Source organism: Taeniopygia guttata, chromosome 2 (genome assembly GCF_048771995.1).
Source record: "Taeniopygia guttata chromosome 2, bTaeGut7.mat, whole genome shotgun sequence".
NCBI lineage: Eukaryota > Metazoa > Chordata > Aves > Passeriformes > Estrildidae > Taeniopygia > Taeniopygia guttata.
In genome coordinates, this window is record NC_133026.1 from 77,948,049 (window position 1) to 77,968,846 (window position 20,798).

At 34.3% G+C, this 20,798-nt stretch overlaps 1 protein-coding gene across 5 annotated transcripts in view; it reads left to right on the forward strand.

Moving 5' to 3' along the window:
* The window catches only part of LOC100231437 (dynein axonemal heavy chain 5), a 140,559-nt gene that overhangs the window by 117,203 nt on the left and 2,558 nt on the right, over positions 1-20,798 (forward strand). For all 5 annotated transcript variants that reach the window (XM_072924293.1, XM_072924294.1, XM_072924295.1 and 2 more), the window contains 15 exons: positions 408-563; positions 1,006-1,188; positions 5,872-6,115; positions 7,103-7,217; positions 7,681-7,871; positions 8,719-8,840; positions 9,601-9,750; positions 11,364-11,609; positions 12,878-13,097; positions 13,697-13,902; positions 14,609-14,812; positions 15,412-15,627; positions 16,440-16,652; positions 18,091-18,243; positions 19,875-20,106. In XM_072924293.1, the coding sequence (XP_072780394.1) occupies positions 408-563; positions 1,006-1,188; positions 5,872-6,115; positions 7,103-7,217; positions 7,681-7,871; positions 8,719-8,840; positions 9,601-9,750; positions 11,364-11,609; positions 12,878-13,097; positions 13,697-13,902; positions 14,609-14,812; positions 15,412-15,627; positions 16,440-16,652; positions 18,091-18,243; positions 19,875-20,106 (2,851 nt within the window). The remainder of the gene's footprint in view (positions 1-407; positions 564-1,005; positions 1,189-5,871; positions 6,116-7,102; positions 7,218-7,680; positions 7,872-8,718; positions 8,841-9,600; positions 9,751-11,363; positions 11,610-12,877; positions 13,098-13,696; positions 13,903-14,608; positions 14,813-15,411; positions 15,628-16,439; positions 16,653-18,090; positions 18,244-19,874; positions 20,107-20,798) is intronic.

Here is a 20,798-nt window from a genome sequence, read left to right on the forward strand (position 1 = left end):
ACCTCTCCTTTTCAAGGGTGAAAAAAAACCACAGAAAAATACTTATCTTGGAATTGACCCTGGTGCAGTTTGACTCGGAGATGTTATCCAACATAAAATTGAAGGTGCTAAAAGGTTCCTGTGAATTTTTCCTGTGAAATTCTTGAGTAGTTGTACTCATAGGGTATCAAAATTGCTTCTATCAAAATTGCTTCTATCTTTGCAGCTGAAAAATAGAACTTTGCATTCCATGAGATCTGGCAATAGGATATGCTGATGTTCCCTTTCCTTGAGCTCACAATGTTTGCATTAATACTAGTCTACTCACAGGATCATTGCTTTTGGCAGTACTTTAAAGAAAATGAAATAATCTATAAATATGAAACTAAGAAAAAGATTGGCATAAGGTATTGCATCTATGTTTTTAGATCACTTCTTTGAATCACAAGTATTTTAGAAACCACTTAGAAGACAGCCTTTCTTTGGGAAGACCTCTTTTAGTAGAAGATATTGGAGAAGAGCTGGACCCAGCACTTGATAACATTTTGGAAAGAAAAATCATTAAAACAGGTTCAGCCAACAAGGTAAAAATAAAACAAATGAGCAAACATATGTAAATTCCCCTTTCCACCCTTCCCCTCCCCACAACTTCTCCTTATCAAAATAACTCTTAATAAATATAGGACTATAAAAATTAAACTCATTTAAATTTGATCAATGCTAATGAAAGAAAAAAAAAAAAAGGTAGGGTTTAAGTTCACAAATGGTTAATATATTTACTGCATAGAGTTCCTTATTCCTTTGCTTATGACAATTTTTAGAAGTTGAAATAATGTTTGAATGGGCCATTTAAGGTGGTCCTGGACTGTTCTTAACAAAGTTTTTGCATCAGATGTATGATTTAAAACTGGATTTTTATGCCTTTAAGCAGAAAAATGTAACCTTTTTTCCTATATGCAGTATCTGAAAATGTGTGTATTGGCTCTTTATATTTCAAGACTTTTTTTTAACCTTTTTTAACTTAAGGTAAAAGTTGGTGATAAGGAAGTGGATGTTATGAATGGCTTCAGACTTTACATTACTACAAAACTGCCAAATCCTTGTTACTCTCCTGAAATTAGTGCTCAAACCTCCATCATTGACTTTACTGTAACCATGAAAGGTCTTGAAAATCAACTCTTAGGCAGAGTCATTCTCACAGAAAAACAGGTAAAATAATTTATTATATCTCTTTTCCTGTCTGTAGGTCTTATATTTACCCGTAGAATATTTTACTTTAATTTATTACTCTCTATACCAATATTGCAAGGTAACTTTCTGACTCTCTCTATTGTGATTATTCTTGATATAACCTATTTGTAATGGTTTAAAAAGTGGCACAGAAGCAATTGACTCATTCATGTGGAAGTTTCTCTGTCTCTTTATTGTTGCAACTGTGCTGTATTAACCTTATTTTTCCTGCCTCAATGAGTTATTACCTCACGAGAACAGCCTTTGAAAAGCAAAGGGGCCTGAAATCAAACCTGATGTTGTGTCTACAAGCCCTGGAGCTCATGGCAACATAACCTAATGCAAAGAATTCAGACTTAGTTACTTCCTTGCTCAAGGGAAAATGGGCCACCTACTGACATACCTTTTGACATTGCAGATATATTAGTTGAGGAAATCCAGGTTCAAGATGCCAGTCCCAATTAACATGCCACATGGAGTTCTGGAGGGAGGCTGCTTGGTACCTTTTAAACTATGGAACAGCTAATCCCTGTAGGTATAAGGTCAGGCAATGTTCACGTTATAAGAAACACTATGTAACTATGACTCTGTATTTACTAAGATTTTGGAAATAGTTTCAGTTGACCTTCATTAGAGCGGAAGGACAGGAATATTATTGTTTCCTTTCGTGACATCTGTTGAGGTTCTCCCATCATTCCAATACCTCCCTCTGCCTCGCCAGTGTAAGATTTTTCTTGTTAATAGACTCAGTCATCTTGTTCATGTTGAGTAGTTGCATTTCATTCCCAAACAGTGCATGGATCTCGTGAGAAAAATCACACTCAATCTGTTAAGGTCTGTTTTTTATCAGACAGCTTCATTGCACCATCAGCTCCCCTTCAACCACTGATAGCTTGTCAACCCACTATGTAAAGAAATTATCACTGTCTATGTAAAACACTCTGTGATGTGTATATTCACAAAGCTTTATGCCAGACTTCACTTCTTGGGCCTTAAAGTATAGTACATTCCTCCAGGAGACCATTTATTAAATTCCTCCAGTCATTGCTGTTGCTGTGTGCTTGCTTGGAGGACACAGGAAAGGGAGGAGCCAAGAAGTAGATGGAGAACTAAAACTCATATTGGAACATGAAGAATTCTGATTAGATATGAAGGAAAATATAATTACATCAAGAGTGGTCATGCCCAGGAGTAGATTAACCAAGGATTTTGTGGGATTTCTGTGGTTCAAGATTCACCTGGACATTGCACTGAGCAACTGGGCTGTTTAGGTCCGAGCAGGGGTTGCACTAGTTAATTTCTGTAGGTGCCTTCCAAATTAAAATTATTCTACTGTTCAATGGCCTCTTTGTCACTAAGAGGGAATGTCTAATAAATGGACATAGGGTGCTCTCTCTACCAACTTCTCAGAGTGTTATGCTCACTACTGCTTTGTTTGAAACCCCCGGGGATATTTCCTCTAGATAAATGACAAGTGGACAACTTGACAGGCAGGGGAACTTCTACAGAATATACTTAACCATGTTGCAGTTTTCTTGGTCTCTCTTTATACACCTTGTGGTTCAAGGTTTCCTGAGAAGTCAATTTGAATAAATCACATCCAAACACTTTCCTATGATGTCTAATGATGCATCTTTGGGAATATGGGGGTTTCCCTCTTAGGTGTCTGGATTCTTACTACCCTTTGTAGCCTTTGGTAGGAGAGTGGTGGAACTATTTTACTGTGAGAAAGTTTGCCAATTGATTTGAGCAGTATGACTGCTTGGTGATATCCAGTGTTACAATGTATGTGCAGAACTTCTGTCCCAGAAAGAGAAGAGATTATTTATTTGAAATCAGAGTTCTTCAAGATTTTTATGCACATTTCTATCATTCTTCCTATTCTACCATCTTTTATATGGTTGTGGTCTTAGAATGAATTTCTTTCCTTCCTTTTCCAGCAAGGAAAAGAGCATGGTATTTAAAATTTCTGCAAAGTCTGGCTCTCTGTTGTCTGCTATGTCCATTAAAAGAATCTTTGTCACATATATCTCACAGAATTAATTGTTTACTGATAGGAACACTAGTACTGATTTCTTCTTTTCCACCAGAATGTAAGCCAATTGCAAGATACAAGTGAAGCATAAGGATAAGCATACAGCTGGTAGATCTGTATAAATTTGATTCTCCTTTATTTCCTGGAGTAATAGGATTTGAGAGATTTGATATATGTCTGAAGGTATTATAGCTTATGATATTTAAATGAAAGCATTATTTTGATACATTGGATTTTATGTAATTTGAAAAAAAACTTGTTTATTTAGTGTCATAGGTAAGTCAGATTAGTAGTGGAGTTATAATATGCAATAACTCTTTATGGTTTTTTGAATTTTCACATTCATATATGAAGATTTTTGCTGCAAAAAGGCTTGAGTTCTGTAAGGAACAGTTGATGCAAATTCTTTTACTTGTGAATTATTTTGTGAGAGGATGATATAAGCTATGTAGCAGCTTTCATATTTTATGAATATTAACAATAAATAGCATTCTTTGGTACAGTTGGCAAAATGTCATCTGCTTGTGAAATGAACTCCATAAAACAGGATCTGAAATAGTCTCTTTGGTGCAAGTTCCTTGAATTTATGTACATGATAACTTGGTTTATTTTTTTCTGCATTCTTGGTGTTATGACTGGAAATTTTTGAAGCTATGAAGAAAGCTTTCAACTGTTTACACTTTTTCATCTGTAAAAAGCATTTTAAGAGCTTAATAGATGAGCTTAAGAGCTCTTTAATAAGGTTTTCATCTAGGGTTACTTCACTTTAGCTTGGTGAACTGTCTCCACCTTGTTTCTCAGGCTCTTGTGAGGAGAATTTCTTTCTGCTTTTATGAAGCATTGAATTCTATAGTATGTTTAAATTTTTGAACTGAATCAGAAAAACATGAAGTTTAATTTGGTGCAGTATGTTAATTATTATATTTAATTGGAGGATAACTGCCTTTTAATGCAATTTAGTTCTCACTTCATCAAACTTGCATGAAAAGAATGTTTCATGAAACTGTTACCTGCTTTTTTTCAGTTCCGTGAAGCAGCAGTTGATTGAAATGCAGATAACTGTAGTTTTCTTGTCTATTTTCATCAGTTTTTTGTCAGATCTTTTGAATAAGTAAGCACATCCTCTAAGTTATGTTGTACTTGCATTATTCTAAAATGATTGTCCCACTAAATATTTTCTACCTGGTGAGATTATGATGTTTCAATATGCCAAGAAAAAAACTCTGAATCTGATAATAAAAAGATAATTTTCTGAATTTCCTTTTTAAGATAAAGGGGCATTCTTTAAAATAAATAAATGTTTGAATTAGGAATGTAGGAGGAGAATGTAGGTTAAGAAGACCAAAAGTTCAGAATGTGGAAAAATAATTTAAAAAAAAACAATTTCAAAAGTTGTAATAGTTTTTCAAAGCTGCATGAAGGAAGACTGCTCAAATGGGGGAGTAAAGCCTTTCCTTAAGCCTTGCTAAGGGCTCAGGTCCATACTTTCTCTAGTGCTATATGAGAGGTCATGTGTTTCTTAGTGCTGTCCCTATTCCTTTGGAATATTAGCAGCTGGTAAACAACATGGAAATGGACTTGGCAATGATGGAGTGAACACAGAACTTCCAAGCTCAGAGAGACATTGTTAATATTATTCACCAGACCTTTGTAAATTTGGTGAAGTATTTATCTAGACAGCAAATATTTTTACCAACTGACTCACTGTTCATTCATAAGATTCATATTAGCCTTCTCCTATGAAAAACTCTTAACCCGTTCTCTCTCTTTTCTTTCTTTTTACTTCACTGTACTGAAACATTTAGTTATATTTCAGTAGAGGATTTTTATCTCTGATGGACTAATTTATATGAAGTTTTTAAAGGTTAATTTTAAGAATGAACTGAACAGACTGTTATAACTGAAAAATATTTTTCTAGGGATTTCACATAGCTGTTTTTTAATGTAAAACTCTTGGTTAACAGTTATTCATCTTCTATATTTGGGCACTGGAAAAGAATCTAGGTACATAAACCACCCAGATTGTATTACTAAATGAATACTAAATGAATACTAAAAAAATAATTATAGTGATGTAACTCAATTTCTACATATTTTCTTGATTAATGAAGCATTTTAGTGAGAGACTGAAATTATCCCTGTCTGATGGAGGAGTATTGGCACTTCTTGAAATATATGAAATATATGATGCTTGATTTGATGACTAAGCATGGCCATTGAGTCTAAGTTTTCCATATGGCAATTGTAAAGCAAGGCATAAATGAGGATAAGATTACACGTAGGGGAATAAAATTCTATGTCTGGAATGGTGTTTGCATTTGTCTTTTCTGAAACAGAAAGAGAAGACAAATCATTGTGAACTTGTTATTCTTTTAGGGCATGATACAAGCCTCTTCCATAATATTTTTAGAAATGATTTGTTAATGCCTACTTATGTAGCAGGTTCAGATCCTGGCAATATATATTGTGTCAGAAATACCACTGGAATTTTTTCCCCAAAATAATTCAGCTAGTTTTGACCTATGCCGTTTTAGTAGGATCAGTATTTTTTAAGCTAAATATTTGGTTTTTTTCTTTTCTTTTTGATTGCTCATCTGTTTCCCAAATATTACCATGTAATCCAATAGGAATTAGAGAAAGAAAGAACTGATCTTATTGAAGATGTGACTATGAACAAAAGGAGAATTAAAGACCTAGAAGATAACCTTTTATTTCAACTTACAAGCACTAAGAGTTCTCTGGCAGATGATGAGACTCTACTAATTGTATTGAGTAACACTAGGAAGACTGCTGAAGAAATAACACAGAAACTGCAAGCTTCTGCTGAAACTGAAGTACAGATCAATTCAGCCCGTGAAGAGTACAGACCTGGTGAGTGAAGGTAGTCATAGGAGACAAATAGCTAGACCATATATTTAAAACACCAATACTTAGAGTAGGAGAAATGGTAGGATGAGATCACGAAGACCAAAATTTGTGGGAGAGATCTGTGTTTTCCTGTAAGTAAAATGTATCGAGATGTCATATTGAGCTGCACTAGAGAAAATAGTCAATGTTATGCCTAATGTGGAATTAATAAAATTGAGCGAATTGTTCTCTTTGTAGACTTCCCATTGCTCTATAAACAAGCACATCATTAGGGTGTTTACGTAAGCATATGTTTGAGTTCAACATGTTGACATTCTTTTTCAGAGCTTGTAAAACATTAGGTACTCTCTATATCTGTTCTGATGAATGCTTCACCATTTATCCTTTGGTTGTTATAGTCAACAAATTTCATGAGTCTTTTGACTTTTAACTGACAGGTGAAAAAGCAGGGAAAACAGGGAAAAAACAGCTCTCTGTAATTGTCTGTATTCTATGAAATGTGTAAGAGGATACAGTTAGTGTACCAGAAACATTGCAGCTGTTGTAAAACCTTTGTGTTTAAAACTGAATGACTCCTGAAAAGAAGTTAAATCAGTGCTGGGTAAGTTCAATCAATATAGCTCATTTCTTCTATATGAATCTTGTAAAAGTTTGTAAAAAGAAATTTGTTTGGATACTTAAACAGTATTTTAAACAGCCATAATTTTCATGTGTTCTGCTGATGATCTGAATATTGCAGATCTCCAGATATGCTCATATTAGAAAACTGGGCTTTACATAGTTTGCATTAATTACAGAACAGAATTTTTTCCCCTGATGTATACATGAGGATTAAATGAATGATCTTATTATTTTTCTGGCAGTAAAGAATAGAGAAATTCAAGGATCTTCAGTTATCATTAGTGTGAAGATCATTGTATGTGTTTTGGAGAGTTAAAGTTTTCTGCTCTACATTTCTACTTTGAACTAATTTTTTTTCCTGCTCTTCAGTTGCAACACGAGGTAGCATCTTGTACTTCCTTATCAATGAGATGAGCATGGTCAATGTCATGTATCAGACATCACTTCGACAGTTTTTGGGGCTTTTTGACTTCTCCTTAGCCAGGTAATTTAGCTAACAATAAGTATAATTTGTATTTACCCATTCCTGGAGGTGTCTGTAGTACAGTAAAGATTTATTGTAAGCTAATATCAGAAAGAAGACTCTTGCTTCTTAGAATCTGGATCAAGAATTGTCAGCTTAAATACCCATAAAAATTTGTAAGTTAACAAGGCAAAGACCCTTCTAATGTACTTACAGTCCCTCAAAATTTGTCATTAGATAATTAAATACCATTATACTGCATTGACTTTCAGCTGGACAAAAAGACTTGATTAGAAAGGATTTTTTGTTGTTGTTCCCTCAATCTGAAAGTTGTTGCCAGCTTGCTGTCTGATATTCTGTTTGTGATCTATTATTTTTCATGTTTTGAAAATACTGAACTATGGCTTTTTCTTTTTTGCATAGTATTCCCGTTCTATAAAGCCTAAGAAAATCAAATTTCAACTGCAGACCTTTCTTCTAACAGGTCTACCAAGAGCCCTATAACCAGCAAGAGGGTTACCAATATTATTGAATATATGACATATGAAGTATTCAAACATACTGCCCGAGGTCTCTATGAGGAGCATAAATTTCTTTTCACATTACTTCTTACTTTGAAGATTGATATACAAAGAAACAGAGTGAAACATGAAGAATTTCTGACACTTATTAAAGGTGAAAACTATGAAAAAATTATAAGGAGAGCACATTATTATTTTAGAAAATTTATGTATTTGTATCTCCTAGCCAGCATGCTCCTTCCTTTTGTGCATGAGAAATCAGTCAATTGTAAGAATACATGTTTATCATTCTGATCTGGTGACAGACAACCTTATATGGCAGCTCTAATTTATAGCAGCACACTGAATATTGATGAATATATCTTTATAATCATGAGAATTTGAAAGGAATATTGTTGTCTGCTGCTCAAATACCATCAAATACCATCAGGTATGTGTTTAGCTTAGAAAAAATTGTTATTGTACTAAACATATTATAGTAACTGCAGCAAATAGGAGCAGAAAATGATGCTAACATTTTAAAAGAACATCGGAGTCTCAGCTGCATGAGACAAGGTCATGGCTTTGGCCTCAACTGCATACAAGCACTGAGTTCAGTTGAAAGTGTGAATCCATTTTATATTACCTTTTCAAGAGACTTAGTTTTCCAGGCAGTATTTATTAATGGATTATATGTGTGAATTTTTTTATGTTGAATCTTCAGAATAGCTTTTCCCAAAAAGCCTTTATTTCCAGGCACATTGCACAAAAAGCCAGTAAAGCCTCAAAATGTAAATTGGCTAATGCTTCTGACTAAGTTACATAATATTTAAAAAACACTATAAATTAACCAAATTGCAAACTCAGCTTAATCAAATATGGCATGGTTTTGTAAGGTAGAAAACTTCTGTAACATCATGATTTTAAAAATGGATTATTGTATTTGGTTTTTTTCCTTCTTATTTGGTTTATTTTTCTTTGTCTCTCCAACAGTGCTAATAACTAATTTCAATTTCTTGTAGGTGGTGCTTCCCTAGACCTTAAAGCTTGTCCTCCTAAGCCAGCTAAATGGATTCTGGACATGACTTGGTTGAACTTGGTGGAGCTCAGTAAGCTTGAACAGTTTTCAAATATTCTTGATCAAGTACGTAAGAGCTTTTGAAAGTTGATCTCTTGTCTAACAAGTAATTGTCTGGTAGCAATCCAGCCATGTGGTGGAAACTGGTTTATTTAATGGAAGAGAAACAAAACTGACAGCAGATAGCAACAGTTATGGCCCTGACTACTTATCATCATATGTTGATATAAAATCTCAACCATGTCCAAGAAAATAAGAAGAGTGTAGGGTGTTCATCCTTTCTAAAATTGTAATATTTTCAGATTGGGATTATCCCAATACAATTATCCAATTAATATATTGCAAATTTATTTTTATTCTGGTTATTACATTATCTTGCATCCCTGTTGTGCTTTCTTACACTATGTTTTACGATGCTTGTTCCAATATTACTCTGGTTACATGGAGTAAAAGTTAGGGACAAGGTACATTCATGTGGAGAGCAATTATGTACTTGCTGTTCTCAAAGCTGTATCTGTGCCTAGCTATCCATATTCTGACATAGCTATGCTATATTATATCAGAATATAACATACTGATTAATAGCTCCTGTTTTCAGAATATGAATACTCCAGGGCTGTGTATTCTACAATAGCATACTTATAATCTGAAATTTTATCCTATAATTTTTAATAGCCTTTTTAAATCTGTGGAAGAATGACTCTAAACAAATGCCTGGGTGTGAATTTCACATCTCTGACTCTCATTAAAAGTTTGCGACCTAGCGGCAGCGCAAATATGACTTGTCTGTTTAGTAATATTTGCTTCTTTGGTGGTATAATTGCAGATTTCCAGAGAAGAGAAACAGTGGAAAATCTGGTTTGATAGTAAGAATCCCGAAGAAGAATCGGTTCCTAGTGGCTATGGTCAATCTCTGGACTGCTTCAGACTTCTTCTTCTTATCAGATCTTGGTGTCCTGACAGGACCATAGCTCAGGTATATTTTTATAGCCTACATGTTCTATTTAGGTATCACTACAGTAATAGTTTTCAGATTGCAGGTTTGTACTATCTTATATAATGCTAACGGTCCATTTTGTAATGGACCTTTATGTTGTATTTTCTGAAATTCCTTTCAGACTATTTATGTATTTGTTACAAGGGCAGTGATAAAAAATTATTCCAATATATTGAACAAATATTACCCACTGTGGTGATTTCTGCTGGAATCATATGTGTTTATCCAGATGTGCTTTAGTAGTTCAGACGATACTTTTGACTATCCTTGCTTACTCACTAGAACGCTAGAAGTGTCACTGTGTTAAACTGAAGTCAAATATTTTAATGAACTTGACTGGATGAGGTAAAATTGAAAACAATTTAATTGAGAAACTATTTCTTGCATGGAAGAATTAGAATCACTTTGGAAAAATCTTTAATAAAGTCTGCTCAAAGTTCTCAATTTATACATATCTATTTAAAAATTACAAAACTGAAGTTTATTAAATAGACCTTTTTAAAAGAAAAATAATTTTCTAGGAACTTATTTTTAAACTTTATGTTCTTCTCCAGTACAAAAGAACAAAAATTTATAATATTACTGACAATTCAGGACAATTAATGATGATTTACTGAAATTAGAATGTATCACTTGAAGTGTGGTGTTAATTTTATTGATGCATATCTTTAGACATTGTGATTGGATTCAGAGAAAATCTCACCAGTTACTGGTGTAACTGCAGTCAATAGATTAAGCAGTACTGTATAATGAATATCTCTATGATGTCTGCTATGTGTCTGAAACAGATCACACAAGATTAGTTCCTCCTTACTGTTAATGGTGCAAGGTAAACTTTCATCTGTCCATGGTTTTATGAAAACTGATAGTGTATCAAAAGTTATATGCTGAATTTCTTTTGTCTCTGAGAGGTAACCCAGAGGTGTTAAGGGGAAGATTTATCTAAGACAAGAGCTGTGTGGGGGAAAAGAGTGTAAGAAAGACTACCTCAGACTGTTTGAAAGAGTCTATTTCTTTGAGAAAAAGAACAATAATCTAGAATTTTTAAAGATAAATAAAGAGGGGAGAAGAGTTGGTTTTCACCTATTCTTCTGGATTGTCTACTTAGTGATAGTTATTTTAATCATTACTACTGTTAATTCTTTGCTTATTTTACTGCAGAGTGAGAAAGGCTTACAAGCTTTGAAGCCCATCTTTAGTATTTTTCTCTTATTTTTCTAGATTCTGAGGCTAAGAGTTACACTATCTAATGGAGATATCCTTAAATCATTAAAATTTTTCTAAAGTTTCAGAGAAGTTGTTTTTTTCTATTATACTCTAATTATGGTTATATATATAAATACATACAGATATATGTAATATAATAATTATTTTTTAAAAATTCACTGGTTGTATAAGGCTATAAAAAATAATACCTTCAAAGACAGTATGATGTGTTGACATGTAAAAATAAACTTGTTGTATATTTATATTTTTGATATAAATTTTTAAATTTCTTTGGTCTTCAGTTGACCTTTTGGTAACATTTACACTGGGAAGAAAACAGTATAAAATGGTTAGGTCACAAGTTAAATTTACCCTTTTTAATATAGGCAAGAAAATATATCATTGACACTATGGGGGAGAAATACACAGAGGGAGTCATCTTGGACTTGGAGAAAACATGGGAAGAGTCAGATCCATGTACTCCCCTCATATGCTTTCTTTCCCTGGGCTCTGATCCTACGGACTCAATTATTGCTTTGGGAAAAAGACTGAAGATAGAAACATATTGTGTTTCCATGGGCCAGGGGCAAGGAATCCATGCTCGTAAACTTCTACAGCAGACAATGGCTCATGTAAGTAACAAAAACCAGAATGTTTTTCTCTCTGTATTAAGCACTTAGAAATAAAAATCCTGCCGTGAGATAATGTTGTGTGGTAGGGAGTTAGTGCTGATGCAAATGCCTACGTTTATTTATATAAGTGTCCTAAGCAAGAGAACTGTATTTTCACACTCCTTCAATTTGCTACCGCAAGCTTCTTGATACTGTGCAGATGCTTTTCCTTGAAAATTGAGTGTTTTTCATATAAAATGGGGATTTTAGAGTGATTGCAGACTGATGAACAGAGCTTAATTGATTTTTTGTTTTTTTGATTATATCACCAGCAAATATTCTTCTGTAGGCGTTTCAGATTATATTTTCAGTTTTTTATTTTAGTAGTGTGTATGTATTTTGTTAAATAAAGAAAATGAATTCCAGATATGCTATTGATAGTTACATAAACTTGAGAAAAACAAGATAAGTATAGCAAGTTATTATGTATTGCTGTAGTCTGAATTTGGACTTGGGAGGGACAATCTGGTAACAGGCATTTTACAGGATGAGGAATTAAAGAGAAAAACTATCCGTATGAGAAAGGTGAGATGTTCCAATCTGGCATGCTTTGCGCATCAGGTGGTACTACTGCTATGCCCGCTGATGTGAAAATACTGATCTTAATCTCCTTTGCTATGAGCTTCTTTTTATGACCTGTTTTGCTTCAGATTCTTATTTGATAATTTCTCATAAGGAACTAATTGACAGATCAAATGAGAAGAAACCCATTCAAAAACAGGGGAAAGGAGCATCTTTAGTTTAGTCAAGAGAAACGCAGTTACCTTCCCTCACTGTCTCACAAGGTGTCTTAGGGAAGAGGTATATGAGATGCCTATAATGAAATATGGTAATTCATATAGATAAGTTTGACATCTATATATTGATAGAAATAGGTTAATAATGTATGTTTATTTGATTATTTTCCAAGCCTAGAACCCCTGTGAGGAACAAGGTTTAGCAGGTTGCTCTGTGGAGCTACTCCTGAGCTCCCTTATGTAAGTCAAAATTTATCAGTTCCTATCAGCGCTGTAGTCATGACAAGGTATGTTTTAAATGTATTGAAATGGAAAAGGTAGAGAATATTTAAATAGACCAGACGAGACAAGTAGGAACCACTTGTTCAGGTGAAAAAACCAAATAAGCTAACACCATCTTCAGAAGAAACAGCCAGATCTTAGCTCCCATCAAGGAGATTTCAGTTTTTGAACAATGTTGATAACTTTTTAAAATCTATTGTTTTAAACTAGGGAGGTTGGGCACTTCTGCAAAACTGCCACCTTGGACTTGACTTTCTGGATGAGTTAATGGACACAGCAATAGAGACAGAGAATGTTCATGAAAGCTTTAGACTTTGGATTACAACTGACATTCACAAACAATTCCCCATCACCCTTCTTCAAATGTCGATTAAGTTTACCAATGAACCACCACAAGGGCTCAGAGCTGGACTAAAGAGAACATACAGTGGTGAGTGATAGAATGCTAATGATTTTGGACGGTGATGCTATTGTGTGGTCAGGTTAAACTGGTAGTAGGTGTAAGCTGGTATGAGGAACTGCTTGCAATGATACCAGCGCAAATCTTAGTTTTTGTTTTGAAAATTAAAAAGAAGATTTGCTGATGTTCTGTTGCCACAACTAATTGTATATCTAAATAACAAATGCCTTTTCTTTTCTCACAATTTGGCTTTTGGTATCTCAGTTCAAAGTGTTTGAATTTTTAATATTCTGTCTTTTGGCAGAAAAATGGCATGGTTAGCCATCAAATGCTCTTTACACTACATAAAATAAAGGACCAAGTCTGTGCAGAAAGCCACTTGATGTGAATTCAGCTATTAGTAAATAGTGGGGTTTTTTCCCCCTGAAGTTTACTCTTTTAATTTGAGCAATTTAAAAGCATGCTATAAACTGTCTCCAGCGCAGAACATTTTGGGGGACAATAATTTACCCTTGGGAGAGGCAGAGAGCCAAGTGAATATTTCTAGAGTGATATTTTAGCACTGATTTGAAGTAGTTTTGAAAAAAACAATTACAGTGATTCTCATAAAGCCCATTTGCAATCAATAGGTGTCAACCAGGATTTATTAGATGCCAGTAAAATGGTGCAATGGAAACCACTGTTGTATGCTGTAGCCTTTCTGCACTCCACCATTCAAGAAAGATGCAAATTCGGGTCTCTGGGTTGGAATATTCCCTATGAGTTTAATCAAGCTGATTTCAATGCTGCCGTGCAGTTCATTCAAAACCACTTGAATCGCATGGATACCAAGAAGGTAATTAATGATTCTGTGGGAAAGGTGGATTAAGATGATGGATCTTTCAAGTAGTAGAATGTATGCAAATGCTTCCTAGTAACTTAACTACAAAAGTGATTTTAACTATTGTTTTTTCCACAAATATTCAATATTTCAAGTATATCTGTCAGCAGCAGACTTAGACTTCTAATCCAGTGCATATTTAATTTCTGTATTAACCTCTACATTAAAAAAAAAAGCCTTTCCAGCCATCTCAGACATATAAACCTTAGAAGTATAGGCCTTCTTTTCAATTCTAATTAAGTCAATTAGTTTAAAAGAGATATTTCAAATACTCTTGTGTTTAAATCTATGTCGAGTAAAAGTAAGATTTCCCCCTGTCACCTATCTTTGCAGCATGAAGAAGTCAAAAGTGGTTTTAAATGACTATACAAGAATGTCTCCTATGTTTCTCACTTTCATATGGTCAGTTGTCATACAGAGAGGTCTGTGTCAGAGCAGTTTGCAGTTGGCATTTTAAGTGAAAGGAGAATTCAAATATATCTGTAACCTTCTTGCTATCTTCAAGATGCTTTTTAATTTCAGCAAATTCTATTTTGAGAAATCCTTGCAGGTGTTCAGGGAATCCCTTTCAAATGGGACAGACATCAGCTGTTTTTTCTAAGGGAAGTCTAAGTAAATAAGAGGGGATTAGCTGAAGCCAGTGGTTTCTGCTTGGTTTTAGGGGATCTGCTGGAGTACTGTTTGTTACATGATAGGTGAGATCCAGTATGGTGGTCGTGTGACAGATGACTTCGACAAAAGACTCATGAACACCTTTGTAAAGATTTGGTTCAGTGAAAACACATTCAGTCAGGAATTCAGTTTCTACAAAGGATACAGCATACCCAAATATACTATGGTGGATCAATACCTTCAGTACATACAGGTTGGTAAATGAAAACTGTTTCTCATAAGTTCCTGATTCCCTATAATGTTTGTGTTTTTTTCTGAGTACCTGTATTTTGTCTTTCATTCATAGATTTTTAAACTGATTTCTAGCACTTTGCATATCTATTAGTGATAACTAATTTTGGTTATCAATGTTATAATTTTCATGACAGTAATATGTATTTTCTTTTTCATGTGTTTTGCTTGTGGGACATACCTAAAGGCACAAAATTATTAAAGGGGGCAAAGAATGGAGTCCAGACATTGGGTACAACCTCTTTGAAATAAAAGGTCTAGGTATATGAGAGTAAATGTTTATTATTAAAATAGTGTATAGTTGTTAAAACACAATAAGTTTGGTGTGGTTTGGGCTGTGACATGACAAACAGACCATAGCAAGTTATTTGGCTTAAGATTATTTGAAGAAATCTAGCTTGTTACTTAACAGTAATCGATGGGTTTTTTCTTTTTTATTTTATTTTGTTGTGTGTTGAGTTTTATGTAGTGGTTTTTTGGGTTTTTTTGGGGGGGGGGATTTTTTAAAAATAATTTGCTTCTAAATCTCCCATTGTACTCTTCTTATATTTTACTATGTAGAGCCTTCCTGCTTATGACACACCAGAGGTGTTTGGTTTGCACCCCAATGCGGATATCACCTACCAAAGTAAAATTTCCAGAGGTGTATTGGACACCATCCTCAGTATTCAGCCTAAAGATAGCTCTGGTGGAGGAGGCGAAACTCGAGAGGCAGTTGTAGCCACACTGGCTGATGATATGCTGGAAAAACTTCCTGCTGATTATGTACCATTTGAAGTGAGTTAATGAAATTCTGGCAAAAACATTTGGTCCATCTTGTCTTTTATGGACTGAAAATAAAAAACACCATCAAATTCCCAAAAACATTTCTAAAAGCATGTTTGAATTAATTCTTACAGGTAATACTTTGTATTTTAAATAAAAGTGGCCAAACGATGGATGTTTACAATGAAGTCATTAAATGTGTGCTGAAGTGCTTTTGTAAGGACTTTTTCAGAAATATTAAACCCGTTAATGTTTAAGTTGTCATTTGCACTATGAGGGAGGTAGGATCATCAGCTTTTAATTGAGGTTGTTGACACTATAAAATTTCTAGTTATGTTAATGCAGCTGTTTATTTGTTTATTTTACACTTTTGATTAAAAATGTATCATTGAGTTTGATTAGAATACAGGACTGCCTGGTATTGTGATAGTTCCTAGGCATTGCTGCTATGCTGAAGCAAAGTGGCTGGGGCAATTACTCTTTATTAGTTTGTTCAAAAAGAACCTTGGAATTGCTTGTTGGAACTAAAGCTGAATTCTCTGAACTAACGTAAACAGCCTACAAGTTCTTTAAATGGAATTAGCTCAAAGACTAAATCATGACTTGGACTAAAAACATAGTCAGTCTCAGCATCACAGATTTCTCTTGGGAAAAATCCTGTGTTTCTCTCTTGCAGATAATTCAAAGGAGGTGCCAAACTGACCATTTAAGCTCATAAATAAATTATGTTATGTCTCAAAGATCATACTGGGGCCTAGCATTGACATAAAGCAAATTTTATTTTTTTCACTTTTATTGAAAGATCTTTGGTTTTCTACAAACAGGTAAAAGAAAAACTAAAGAATATGGGACCTTTTCAACCTATGCACATATTTTTGCGACAGGAGATTGAACAAATGCAGAGAGTTATTTCTTTAGTGAGGAGCACTCTGACTGATCTAAAACTTGCCATTGATGGGACAATAGTTATGAGTGAAAATCTGAGGGATGCTTTAGACTGCATGTATGATGGAAGGATTCCTGCTAACTGGAAAAAGGTAGATGTACATCACTTGTTCTGGAAAGAAATAAAAAAATCTATTTCTGAAGACTAGATTAAACTGCTAGACTTAGAGTAAACATTTTTTTCAAACTATGTTTCAGAAGTGTTAACCAGAGCTGTGCAACTGCTGGAATAGATTTTGTGCTAAAATAAACATACTCAAAACAAGCCTTCTTTCATTTATGAAAATTGAAATGAATGTGAAGGATGCAACTTTGTTCCATTTTAACCGTCTGGCATATTTATACTGCCATATTTAACATATTGGCAGTATAAAAACCCAGAGAGAGGAGAGAAATTTAAAATATGATGATGGATTTTAAAAATTAGCACCCACATTAGTGGACTAAGGTGGTGTTATTTATTGGACATATATAATTATTGGACATCCTTTTCTGGGTTAAGTAGAAGTGGCCTGTCCATTTTGGTCAAAATCAGTGTGTTTTGAGTTTGAGTAATAGCCACATAATTACAGAATAGTAGATGCTGGAAAGGACCTATGGAGACAGTGTAGTTTAATCACACTTCCTAAAGCAGGGTCAGTTAAATTAGGTTTTCCAGGAGTCTCCAGAATCAGAGAGGTGCAACCCATTCCACTCTTTGATCATCTTCACAGTAAAAACCAACCAATCAACCAACCACCAGCCAAACAAACAAAAAACTCCTTAAGTTGAAACAGAATTTCTGACATTTTATCTTGTTCCCATTGTCTTCTGTCCAATTGCTGAAAAGGATCAGGCTCCATCTTCTTCAGTCCTCCACATGAAATATAAACCTATTTAAGCCTCCTTTAAGCCTTCTCTTCTCCAAGCGAAACAATCCCAGATCTCAGCCTCTCCCCATATAAATTGTTTTCAGGGATAATTAGACCTCTTAATGGCAACTGATGGAAAGATTTTTTATTTTTTTTTAAGAAAAAAGGGGTTTTTTTTTGTTATTTGCTTGTTTTGTTTCTACTGGAAAAGTGTTTTCATGGTAGAAAACCTAGATGTGAACAGATGCTTCACAACACAGCTATATCTCCACATAGTCCAAGTTCAGTTTTCCTTAGATTTTATTCAGAAGAATAAAAATGCAGAACAGTCCTACAGAAATCACATTGTCTTGCTATATTGACCTTGGAATTATAAAGACATGTATACAACTTTTCTTTTTCTCTTATACAGCTGTCTAACCTTGCAAAAATATCATAAAATGGACAATTCCACAGAGAGCATTGAACATGTAAATGGAATAGTAGACATGATTTTAAACATAAAAATAATTTCCTTCAGGTTTCAGTGGGATGCAAAGTTTAAGCATCAGATTAAAGTTAAGATATGATAGATGATCTTCAAATATGATTTGCTAATATTATATTGTTTATTACCATGGGAAGATGTAGCTTTGCTTGACAGCAATGTGCAATTTTAAAATATGTTTACGGTTTTTAGGCATCTTGGCCTTCCAGTACACTTGGTTTCTGGTTTACTGATCTTCTAGAAAGAAACCACCAGTTTTACAAGTGGATTTTTGAAAGTCGACCGAACTGTTTCTGGATGACAGGTTTTTTTAATCCCCAAGGATTTTTAACTGCAGTGAGACAGGTAAATTGCGTTTGAAATCTTATTCTGCTTATTTTTTTACATGCTTTTTTTAACAGAAAGTATTATCTGATGAAGGATGAGTTTATACACGTGGGAAGATTGTGACTGTCTAACATTTCCTGAGTTAACTGCTCTTCCTTCACATACACTTTTTCAGTATAACAACCACTAATGTGTTAAATTATGTTTCCTGTGTTGACCAAGCCCCAAATGAGTAGAGGCTACCTCACAACATTATTAAGGTAGACTAGAAAAATATTTAGTCTCATGTTTCCATTGAGATATCTTTGAGAATGGCCATTAAGCCCATGAATTTGCCTTTCCCCCCCTTTTTTTTTGTTCTATGTTCAGTACATACCTGACTGGAGAATGGGCTGATAAACTATTCAGAATTAGTCTTACATTTCACTGCTGCTGTTCAGTAGCTGATTAAGTCTTTCTTCAGGAAGTGGGAAAGATTTTCCTTTATTGATGCATAGAAATATGATATTAGATGTGTTTGCTAATGCATGTATGTTAATTTGGTGATTGTGTTGGCTGCTCAGCAACATTTTTACTTTAAAATGAAGCAATAAATGCCTGTGTTGGTCAGCATAAAGGGATATACAGGAAACAGTAAGCATCTGGAGTGTGTAAAATTAAAAAAGAATACTCAGGTGAAAATACAATGGGACCTCAGGAAAAAAAAGCCCAAACTTTGTAACAAAATATTTCTTTGAGTGAACAATCCTAAAATAGGACTATTTTTTGCATCCAAGCTTATGGAAAAGGTTTACTAGCAGGATTGAAACCAGTTGGAAATGACAGAAATTTATGGTTCTGTAAAAAGGAACTGTGAATATGTAACAACATAATATCCCAAGTAAATATCAAGGTGAGTTTCTGTACTTTGCTGTGTTGTAAAACAAAGAGAAATGAGAAGGAGGAATGATCATTGAGCTATAAATCTTGAGTTCTTTTAGATCATCCATGTAACTGCAGTACAGGGCAAGCATTCGTTCCAATTACTTCAAAGAAAGATTTTTGAAGCCATTGGAAAACTAAGATAAAACTTGGGTTTGCCATAACTTATTTGCATGGCATAGTAAAGAACTGGGCTTCAGAGAGTTGAGTATTGCCCAGTGCACTAACTAACAGGGTTTTTTGCAGTTTCTTTACATAGCTTTATAGCTGAGTGAGTTCTTACTCATTAGAAATTCAGTTATTGAAGAGTAGAGGTGCAGTAAAAAGAAGGTAGCCCCAGAAAATATGTTTCACTTACCACATGCAGGTAATGTTTTCTCATCTCATCAAATTTTTGAAATTTTTGTGTTCACAAAAGCTGGCTACTATTGACATCCAGCAGCTGTATTACTTGGTATACTCTTTTAGATACTTTATATAATAGAAAGAAATTAACATCAAATATAGTGGAAAAAATACTGAAAGCTTTCTTGCAGTGCCATGCCATTACTCCCTTAGAGGAAAGTCAGACTTCTCTGAACATGACTATTGTAAAGGATTGGTGGGATTTTTTTGTACTAAAGAGGATATTTTATGATCATACAAATATATTTCTAATAACTGCTGTGAAAAAGGATTCTGTGCTCATGTGAAAATGTAACCACCTAACTTTTGTCTGGTTTGGGCAGGAAATAACAAGAGCCCACAAAGGATGGGCTCTTGACAGTGTAGTGCTGTGCAATGAAGTCACTAAATGGATGAAGGATGATATCACGAGCCCTCCTTCAGAAGGTGTCTTTGTGTATGGGCTGTATTTAGAAGGAGCTGGTTGGGACAGAAGAAACATGAGACTGACAGAATCTAAGCCCAAGGTGCTCTTTGAGCTGATGCCAGTTATAAGGATATATGCAGAGAATAACAGTAAGTAACAGTATGGTAAAGGATGTTATTTCCATTGAATTCAAGGTAACATTTTATTTAACTGCATTGAAATCTTTTGGGCTGCAGGGATTTCATGAGGCTGCTGCTAATCATTGTATACGTAGCAAATCTCTTTCAATGGGGAAGACTTCCCAGTCTTCCATTGAAAATGTGCTTTCAGACTTGCTTCATAATTGATAGTAGTCAATTTTCCTAATATTTAGAGAGGTGTCTATACGTGGTGTTAATGGTGTTAAGTGCTTTGTAACAGGTAAGCTGTACATATTGACAATATATGTCCCGGACCTAAAATTCCATTTTTCTTATACATAAACTCTGTGATCTCTGCAGCCTCCATAACCTAAATCTAAATAATCTCTTTCGCTCCTTGTTATGGTTTTACACTGGCACAATGTTAGTGTTTTTATGAAAATGTAATTTTTAAATTGAATGCTGTGAAATGCGATTGAGAACAGAGTAAAGCAGGCTTAAGCTTAATAATAAGAAAAGAACTTTATTAAGGTACTACTACTATGCTATTATAAAAGAGGAAAAAAAAGAAGAAAGAAAATATATACAATTTAATATGAAAACTTTCTAAAGCATTCTTCTTCCTACTACTCAACTCTAATAAATTATAGTGAGACACAACCTGGACCACAACCTGGACCCCAATCAGGTTTTTACTCTCT